Genomic DNA, 10,218 nt, shown 5'->3' with positions numbered 1-10,218 from the left:
GACAGTGCGCATTGCACACTGGCACTATTCGTCAGACTACAGCCACACAGAGTGACTGCAGACTTTGCTCCTTGACACCCCCTTTAATCAAGATTCTGCTGTCTGTCTCCGATGGCAGCATTTAAATAGTTCCAATCAGTGTGGCAATCTGCTTGGACACCAGTTCCACTACAACACGACTGAGGTGTGCTGATGGATTACCAAGGCGAAAAAAAGGAAAAAAAGATTTTAAAAATAAAATTTCAAACTGCCTTTCGTTCCCCAATCTAAAAAAAATAAAGAAATATATAAAATGTATTTATTTTTTGTTTTAGACAAATAAGCACATTTGGCAAGGATCATCACAAAAAATAGACACACAATTTTTTTTTTCCTACAAAATTCAGGTTTTTTGTTAAACCACTTAAATGATTTTGGTGTCGCTGGAATCGCACTAACCTGGAAAGTTTTACTGTGTAGCTTTACCGCACATTGATCGTCAAACTGTTTTGGATTTTTTTTTTTTCACCCTTTCACCACCTTTTGACTTTTTTTCTTGAACCCTTTACAAAGACTCCACATGGTCATGTTGATGCCCCAAAAAAAAAAAAATTATGGCTCTTCGCACATAAGGAAAACGAAAATGTTTACAGTAATGAAGGTTTAAAAGACAAACTGTGTATAGCTGTACATGCTGTGTACAGCATGCAACTGCTTGAGGCCAGTGATTGGTTGAAGTGGTCATGTGACTGATGGAAGAGATGACATCACTTTTAGCATATGTCTGTAACCTTCCCTTCTTACTATTACACAATGGTGCAGACACTATTAGTATTGCCTGTATAAATATGGAGAATTAGATGTCTGTTTTAAATATCTCAAAGAGATGCTTGTTAAATATTCATCTTGGTGTCAAACGACTTTTTTTTTAGGCTGGAATTCCAGAAATCCGTTGTCTTACAAGTTGTTTTATGCCTGATGCAAAGACGTACACTGGTCAGATGTTCATAACTGAATCTAGGGTTAAGGGGTAAAGTTTCTGCTTGTGAAGAGTGACATGCCAGGGTAAGGAGACTTGTAGACCATGCAATGCTCCTCCTTGCATGACCTATAAGTGTCCTTACCCTGGCAAAAAAACCCAGTCAGAGGCCTCTCATATAGCCAAATCAGATCTCATCCTTTGCACTGAGGAGGGGCAATACCCTGAAACACGTCTGCAAATTGACATTCTTGTTTGGCTTTTATCCTAATTTGTGGCAAGGCTTGTTAAAGGGTCAATATTGACTTTTAGGTTAGTCTTCCTCTCTGAAGAGGCAATTTGCATAGCTGAATCTAAAAACAATGCATGCAATATGCTTTTACAGCTCCGGGATCAGACTGTGGTTGAAGACCCATAACAATCCCTTAGAAATCTATGGAATCACTTGTGGCATTAGTTTTCCTCTGATTTTTATTCTACCATGCTGGAGGGGAAAAATGCTACATGAATGAAATCTGGCTGTGAGCAGGAAATTACTTTTTAGATTAGCATCAGATCTATCCCGATGGTGCAGCTCTGCCTTCAACATGAGAAATCTAGATTGTGGTAATCAACTGAGAAATACGAGAGACCATTTTGACATATGGGGCTGGTTACACAGGCCTTATGGCTTTTGGTGGAACCGGCTCACACAGATATCCAGTAATAAATTAACGTTACATGTTTCATATATTAACAGTATGGAGGGGACTAACACACTGTTTCTCTGCGGGTGTTTGCTATTTAGATTTATAGTCAGGATGTTACAAATGGCTTATTTATGCTAGTGATTTGTATGTTTTAAGTATAATATAGATGTATACCTGCCTTGCATTTAATAAAAAAAAAAATGGATTCTGTCGGCAATTACAACTTATTTTTATTTAGCTAAAGATTAGTAGAGGTTGTAATTCACAAGATGAATCAGCTGGATGGAGATCACATTCTTCATGTCGGCTATGTTACCTTAAAGGGGTTTTCCCATGAACAAAACTTCACTTTAATCAATAGATCTTGGAATAATAACTTCCACAATTGGATGTGTATAAATATAATGTTCCTGTGCTGAGATAATCTTATAAATGTGCCCCTGCTGTGTACTGTGTAATGGCTGTGTCTGACTGTACAGGAACATGGTCTGATCATACCACATCTCCTGGGCAGGGGAGGACGCAAAAGACAATACAGACATTACAGCAGGGGGTCACATGTCCTGGGCAGGGGGGGGAAGCAAAAGACAATACAGACATTACAGCACGGGGGTCACATCTCCTGGGCAGGGGAGGACGCAAAAGACAATACAGACATTACAGCACGGGGGTCACAGCTCCTGGGCAGGGGGGGAAGCAAAAGACAATGCAGACATTACAGCAGGGGAACACAGGGGATTCTTTCTGTGAGGTAAAACATTGTTTATAAACAGGCAGTGAAATGTTTTATCTCACAGAAAGAATCAGCTGTGATCCCCTGCTGTAATGTCTGTATACTCTTCTGTTTCCTCCCCTGCTCAGGAGATAAGGTATGATCAGACCATGTTCCTGCACGGTCAGACATAGCCAGAACACATTTATAAGATTCTCAGCACAGGAACATTTTATTTAAATACATCTAATTGTGGAACTTATTATTACAGGATCTATTGATTAAAGTGAACTTTCATTTGTGGGAAAACCCCTTTAATATAGGATCATGATTTCAAACATTCTTCCCTATAAACACAATTTACTGGCCAGAAATACAGTTTAGGTATTGAATATGTTTAATAAAATTACACCTGGTATCTAATAGCCATTCTACAAACAGTGTATCCAATTGGTCACTGTCTCTTTCCAAGATACTTGTCTGTATTTCATGGAGCTCCGATCTTAAGTTCACTAGGCATGTCCTCCTCAGCGAGGCCTCTCAGTAGATTATTTACTGCAAGGATAGCCATGGTGTTTCGCGTACTGTAGGTGGCACTTCCAATGTGGGGTAGAATAACTGTAAGTGTAAAAAGGAAAATAGCTTATTTATCTTCAAGGATTTTAGTACTTCAAATGGAACCAGTCCACGGGCAGCATGAATCAGCACAGGCATATTCTCTCTGAAAGGCTGTAGCATTTCTGAGAAAACATATTATAAAGAGTCAGCCAGGGACCATAGCCAGAGATAAAACTAGTGTGGAGCCATCGGTGGTTGACTAGTCTCTTCCATGTGTGTACATCGGGAGAGGACGGTCAACTAGAGAGGAGTGTCGAGAAGCCGGCCAGGAGCCACACTGGACTAGTCACATCTATTCCTATTGTCCCCAGCCAACTTCTCAATCTGCCTGGTTTGGACAGCGTGAATTGAGTCATAGACTCTCCTTAAATATCCATTTATGAAGAAACATCATAGTCCTACATTGCATTACTCTCCTACATCGAGCTTTGCCTCACAACTGAAATGTATTACCTACAGGATAGACGATAGTGGCTAATTGCAGATACTATTCTAGTGATCAGTGGAGGTATGTGATCTGTTGCTCCATTCTCTTTCTAGGTCATTTCCCCCACCCCCCTCCCGCATGTGTTCTAGTGACCCGTTGAGCCCACAGCGCTAAACATTTGTCACCTATCCTGTGGATAACATACATTTCTATTGTGGGTGGGAAAACCTTTAAGAATTTGTTCTACTTACTGCCTTCTCCCAACCTGACCTCAGCCCAAACAAAGCAAAATGTCCAACTAGTGATTAAGGCCCTGCATCTACCACATATTAATCCATCCAAAGAACCTGTTACCATTTATAACTTCTATAAACTGTTGACCCCTTACTGACAATCAATACACATTTTCGTTGACCTAATAAGAGAATAGCATCTCCTAACGAATGAAAATGCAGCTGGTGTCGGCTGTATACTATAGCTAGCTGTCTACTATAGCTTGCTGTATACTATAGCTTGCAGCCTACTGCATCAGCTGTGATCATGGTCGTTTAACCCCCAAGATGCTGCTTTGGAGGTATTCCAATATATAGGCCTTTCAAGTCACTTCAAAACTGAATGTGTCCCGAAAATAAACAAGTTTTGGAAAACTTCATGCAAAACTTTTAACTCTTCTAACATTTTAACAAAATAAAGGGACGTTTAAAAAATTCTATTGATGTAAAGTAGATGTATAGGAAATGTTGTGTATTAACTTTGTGTGGTTCAACTATTTAAGGGTATATACAATCAGTTTGAAAATTGCTTATTTTTCAAAATGTATCATTTTTGTTATTTTGATAAGCGCCTAACATACCAACCTAAATTTACTACTACCTAAGTGCAATGTGCAACAAAAACAGTCTTAGAATCAGAAATATGTAGCGTTATTACCATGTAAACTCTCACACCAATTTGAAAACTTTGGCTTGGACACTAAGATGTTTAATAAAAGCAATTTCTAAAATATTATTTATTACAAGATATTTGCAATAAATAACATCTATAAACATTACCACAGTTCTTGAGGCTGAGAAGCGGGTGGTTTGTTGGCAGTGGTTCAGGAGTCGTTACATCTAAACCAGCAGCTGCAATCTGCCCAGTGACCAGAGCTTGGTACAAGTCGTCTTGGTTTACAGCAGAACCTCTGTAAAGGGTTATTCACACCTGTTAGTATGTTCATGTTGTGTAGCCAAAATTATAAAAGGGCATGTACTGTAACATTTCCAGAATTATGCAAACTTAAAGACTCCACAGCAATTGTTAAATCTCTAAAGACATGTGGATGCCATAGCGTTGCGTCAACCATGGTGCACAGCCGATTAAGACTGGTTCATGTGTAAATCTACTTCTCTCACTGCAGAAGAAATGTGTGGCTTCTGGATCTTGGGTAATTGGTATGGGTTTAGCCAGCTGGACCCACTATGTCTTTGACAAAAGTTTTCCCTTTAGGCCACGGCTCCACTATCAGTATTTGATCAGTATTTTTTCCTCAGGAGTGGGTGATAAATGCAGAATTGGTGACTTGTTTCTATTATACCTTTTCTCTGATTGTTCCTCTCCTGGTTTTGGCTCCCACTCCTGAGAAAAAATACTGATCAAATACTGACCAAATACTGATAGTGGGGCCGTGGCCTTAGAAAAAACATTGTTCAGTTGGGAAAACTCTTCTAATGGAATCATTAAAAGGTTGGGCCCAAAATAATAATTTATTCCTCATCCATAGAGGTCCTGAGAATGGTGGTCTTACCAGCAATCCCATAGACAATAAATGGAGCATAGTCTGAGCAGCTGTTGTCCATTCAAGAGTAGACTCATGCTTAGGATTGCTGGTGGTGCCAGCAGTCAGAACCCCAACTATCATTTTGTTATCCGCTATACTATTGATAGGCAATAAATTGCTATTTTGGCACCAATCCTAGAATAGGATGGAGGTCACGCATTAATCATATAATTTTACCTTTGGAACTCAAATGTAGACGATTAAAGTAAGGAAAACAAACCTCTGTCTACCATGATCTACTATGGTGACCTAATTTGGCTATATTTAAATGTTAAACTTTCGCTCATCAGGCTTTATGTCATATGGTTCAGCTGGAGCTACTTATTTCTCATAATGTTCTAATATAGTCTAAATAGTTACCTGTACTTACTTACCGACTTATGTTAATGAAAACTGAAGTTTTCTTCATTCGGCTAAAGAAATCCTTGTTGCACAACCCCTCGGTCTCAGGAGTTAAAGAGCAAGACACAACGACAAAATCTGAATTCTCCGTCAGCTTCTCACAGGACACTAATGATATTTGTTACAAGATGGCTGTAATTATGATTGAAAAATAGAAAGAGGAGAAAGATATATCCATAACATTACCATATTCAGCATTAACCCCTGCAGCACGTTCAGGGCGAGGCTGGCGTCCTGTGTACAAGAACTTCTTCACACCAAAAGGCTTAAGGCGTTGGGCAATAGCCATTCCTGATGGAGGACAGGTGGAAAACTAGAAGAATTCATACATATTCTCATCCGAAATTGCTTTTTACATGTTGCTGGAGGCGCAAGGGAGGTATCGGCTCTAAATTGCTTCTAAAAATCATTAGCGCAAGTATGGTAACCTATGCTTAAACTACATACATTATAATTTATATTTAACAGTATTAAATTGTTTCCACTTAAAGGGATTTTTGTTTTACTGTGATGAAAAAAACATTTTAAAATATTTTTAAGGCAATAAACTTTTGAAATGCGATTCACTTTCAAAAATGCTTATTTTTCTATTGCCTTCTTATTGTCTTCTAATTGCCGCCAACGATATAGGTCACCCAGTAGCAAGTGTCTCCTGTTGGTTAAGCATGCGCAAATGGTTTCTGTGGTATATGGGTTATGTGTGTGGAGACCAAGGAGTTTACATAACCCACTGTTAGTAACGCATAATACTGTACAGAGGGCACGTTGGACCATTATACACTGTGGGGCCTAGTCATTAAGAAATCTGGCGTAAACACCTTAATGACTTGCAATATTTTTGCGCATCTTGGCAGTTTACACGCCAGTCCCGGCTAGCTAAGCCAGTAGGGGCATAGCATGGATGTCGGGTGGTCACCTCCGCCCATCAAATGCATCATAACTTACATAAATAGTAACATAGTTTTTAAGGTTGAAGGAAGACGAAGTCCATCTAGTTCAACCCATAGCCTAACATGTTGATCCAGAGGAAGGCAAAAAAAAACATGTAGCAAACACTAAGCTCCACATTGGGGAAAAAAATTCCTTCCTGACTCAATACGACAATCGGACTAGTTCCCTGGATCAACGCCTCATCAAGGAATCTAGTATATATAACCTGTAATATTATACTTTTCAAGAAAGGCATCCATGCCCTTCTTAAATTTTAGTAGTGAATCCCTCATTACAATATCATGCGGCAGAGAGTTCCATAGTCTCACTGCTCTTACAGTAAAGAATCCCCGTCTGTGATTATGATTAAACCTTCTTTCCTCCAGACGTAGAAGATGCCCCCTTGTCCCCGTCTCAGGCCTCAGAGTAAAAAGATCAGTAGAAAGGTCTTTGTACTGTCCCCTCATATACTTGTACATACAGTCATGGCCAAAAGTATTGAGAATGAGACAAATAGTAATTTTTCCAAAGTTTACTGCTTCATTTTTTGTAATGGCAATTTGCATATACTCCTGAATGTCAAAGAGTGATCAGCTTAACAGCAATTACTGTACTTGCAAAGTCAATATTTGCCCAGAAAATGAACTTTATCCCCCAAAACACATTTCAACATCATTGCAGTCCTGCCTTAAAAGGAGCAGCTAACATCGTTTTAGTGATTGATCCATTAACACAGGTGTGGGTGTTGATGAGGACAGGGCTGGCGATCAATCAGTCATGATTAAGTAAGAATGACATCACTGGACACTTTAAAAGGAGGCTGGTTCTTGGTATCATTGTTTCTCTTCAGTTAACCATGGTTATCTCTAAAGAAACACGTGCAGCCATCATTGCACTGCACAAAAATGGCCTAACAGGGAAGAGTATCGCAGCTACAAAGATTGCACCTCAGTCAACAATCTATCGCATCATCAAGAACTTCAAGGAGAGAGCTTCCATTGTTGTCAAAAAGGCTCCAGGGCGCCCAAGAAAGACCAGCAAGCGCCAGGACCGTATCTTAAAACTGTTTCAGCTGCGGGATCGGACTACCATTAGTGCCGAGCTTGCTCAGGAATGGCAGCAGGCTGGTGTGAGTGCTTCTGCACGCACTGTGAGGCGGAGACTCTTTGAGCAAGGGCTGGTTTCAAGGAGGGCAGCAAAGAAGCCACTTCTCTCCAGAAAAAACATCAGGGACCGACTGATATTCTGCAAAAGGTACAGGGAGTGGACTGCTGAGGACTGGGGCAAAGTCATTTTCTCTGATGAATCCCCTTTTCGATTGTTTGGGACATCTGGAAAACAGCTTATTCGGAGAAGAAGAGGTGAGCGCTACCACCAGTCTTGTCTCATGCCAACTGTAAAGTATCCTGAAACCATTCATGTGTGGGGTTGCTTCTCAGCCAAGGGAATCGGCTCACTCACAGTCTTGCCTAAAAACACAGCCATGAATAAAGAATGGTACCAGAATGTTCTCCAAGAGAAACTTCTCCCAACCGTCCAAGAGCAGTTTGGCGCCCAACAATGCCTTTTCCAGCATGATGGAGTACCTTGCCATAAAGCAAAGGTGATAACTAAATGGCTCATGGAACAAAACATAGAGATTTTGGGTCCATGGCCTGGAAACTCCCCAGATCTTAATCCCATTGAGAACTTGTGGTCAATCATCAAGAGACGGGTGGACAAACAAAAACCAACAAATTCTGGCAAAATCCAAGCATTGATTATGCAAGAATGGACTGCTATCAGTCAGGATTTGGTCCAAAAGTTGATTGAGAGCATGCCAGGGAGAATTACAGAAGTCTTGAAGAAGAAGGGGCAACACTGCAAATATTGACTTGCTGCATTAACTCATTCTAACTGTCAATATAACCTAATGGTACTCAAAATATGATTGCAATTATATTTCTGTATGTGATATAAACATCAGACAAACACTAATAAAAACCAAAGGCCAGCAGATCATGTGAAAATATAATTTTGGTGTCATTCTCAAAACTTTTGGCCATGACTGTAGTAATAAGATCACCCCTAAGCCTTCGTTTTTCCAAACTAAATAACCTGTCTTGGTATTGCAGACCCCCCAATCCTCTAATAACCTTGGTCACTCTTCTCTGCACCCGCTCTAGTTCAGCTATGTCTTTCTTATACACCGGAGACCAGAACTGTACACAGTATTCTAAGTGTGGTCGCACTAGTGACTTGTATAGAGGTAAAATTATGTTCTCCTCATGAGCATCTATGCCTCTTTTAATGCATCCCATTATTTTATTTGCCTTTGCAGCAGCTGCCTGACACTGGCCACCAAACGTGAGCTTGTCGTCCACCAATACACCCAGGTCTTTTTCAGTGACAGTTTTATTTCCTCTGCCCAAGTGCATTACCTTACATTTATCCCCAATAAAGCTCATTTGCCATTTATCAGCCCAAGCTTCTAGTTTACATAGATCCTCCTGTAATATAAAATTGTCCTCCTCTGTATTGATTACCCTGCAGAGTTTAGTGTCATCTGCAAATATTGAAATACTACTCTGTATGCCCCCTACAAGGTCATTAATAAATATGTTAAAAAGAAGGGGGCCCAATACTGACCCCTGTGGTACCCCACTGTTAACTGAGACCCAGTCTGAGTGTGTTCCATTAATAACCACCCTTTGTTTCCTATCACTGAGCCAGTTCTTAAAATGTCGCAACCCTCTCCACTGGCTGGTGTACATTTCTGGCGACAGCGCATGCTAGGTATCAGCCACGCCGGGTTCATTAAGACGCACATGCCGCTTAATTAATCAGGACCGTGTACTCAAGGAAGTGCTTCATTAAGATTGGCATTATGTTATGAATTGCCCCGTGTGCCCAATTATTAGGCAATTGAGTATTTTGACCTTATAATCATTTTTATGCAGATTTTCCAACTCCAAGCTGTATAAATTTGAATGTTTATTGGATGAAGCAGATCAGGTGATGAGTATTTGTTCACAAGGATATCAACACCCTTTATTCAAGGTGTGCAGAATTATTAGGCAGCTTGTTTGCCGCAGGTAAAATGGGCCAAAAAAAAGAAATTTAATTGACTCTGAAAAGACAAAAATTGTTACAAGTCTTACAGAGGGATACGGCAGTCTTGAAATTGCTAAGATATTGGGACGTGATCATAGAACTATTAAACAGTAAATAGTCAACGCGGTTGCAAAAAACTCATATTAACTGATTCTTCTCAAATCTTTGGCAAACATAAAGTGATCAAGAACCCATTATCCTCCAGTGCTGTCATATTCCAGAACTGCAACCCCCCTGGAGTGTTCAGAAGTACAAGGTGTAAACAGACATGGCCAAGGGAAGGAAGGCTGAAACCCCGACCATCGCAAAATAAGATATAGAATTTGAAATGTCAAGATTGGGCCAAGAAATATCTAAAGACCAGGTTTTTCAAAAGTTTTATTGACTTACAGTGGTGGCCAAAAGTATTGGCACCCCTGCAATTCTGTCAGATAATACTCAGTTTCTTCCTGAAAATGATTGCAAATCACAAATTGTAGTTGTTCAATAAAAAAAAAAATAACAAAAATACAAATTGCCTAATAACTGTGCACAAAGTATATAAGGCAGACAGACCGCTATAGTGATTAG

General features: G+C 39.9%; 1 protein-coding gene across 1 annotated transcript in view; it reads right to left on the bottom strand.

Moving 5' to 3' along the window:
• Positions 1 to 2,738: 2,738 nt before the first annotated feature.
• LOC141196706 (glyoxylate reductase/hydroxypyruvate reductase-like) overlaps positions 2,739 to 10,218 on the bottom strand; it is a 30,425-nt gene continuing 22,945 nt past the window's right edge. Inside the window, exons 6-9 of the mRNA XM_073662587.1 lie at positions 5,812 to 5,916; positions 5,598 to 5,733; positions 4,457 to 4,587; positions 2,739 to 2,977 (exon numbers count right to left, since the gene is read on the bottom strand). Coding sequence (XP_073518688.1) covers positions 2,847 to 2,977; positions 4,457 to 4,587; positions 5,598 to 5,733; positions 5,812 to 5,916 — 503 coding nt within the window. The 3' untranslated portion in view covers positions 2,739 to 2,846. The remainder of the gene's footprint in view (positions 2,978 to 4,456; positions 4,588 to 5,597; positions 5,734 to 5,811; positions 5,917 to 10,218) is intronic.

The sequence above is a fragment of the Phyllobates terribilis genome, unplaced genomic scaffold (assembly GCF_046119375.1).
Source record: "Phyllobates terribilis strain yellow unplaced genomic scaffold, ASM4611937v1 Scaffold_1__5_contigs__length_1240528914, whole genome shotgun sequence".
In the NCBI taxonomy this organism is placed as follows: Eukaryota; Metazoa; Chordata; class Amphibia; order Anura; family Dendrobatidae; genus Phyllobates; species Phyllobates terribilis.
The sequence above is the reverse complement of the archived record's forward strand: the minus strand, read 5'-3'. Positions and strand labels throughout refer to the sequence as shown.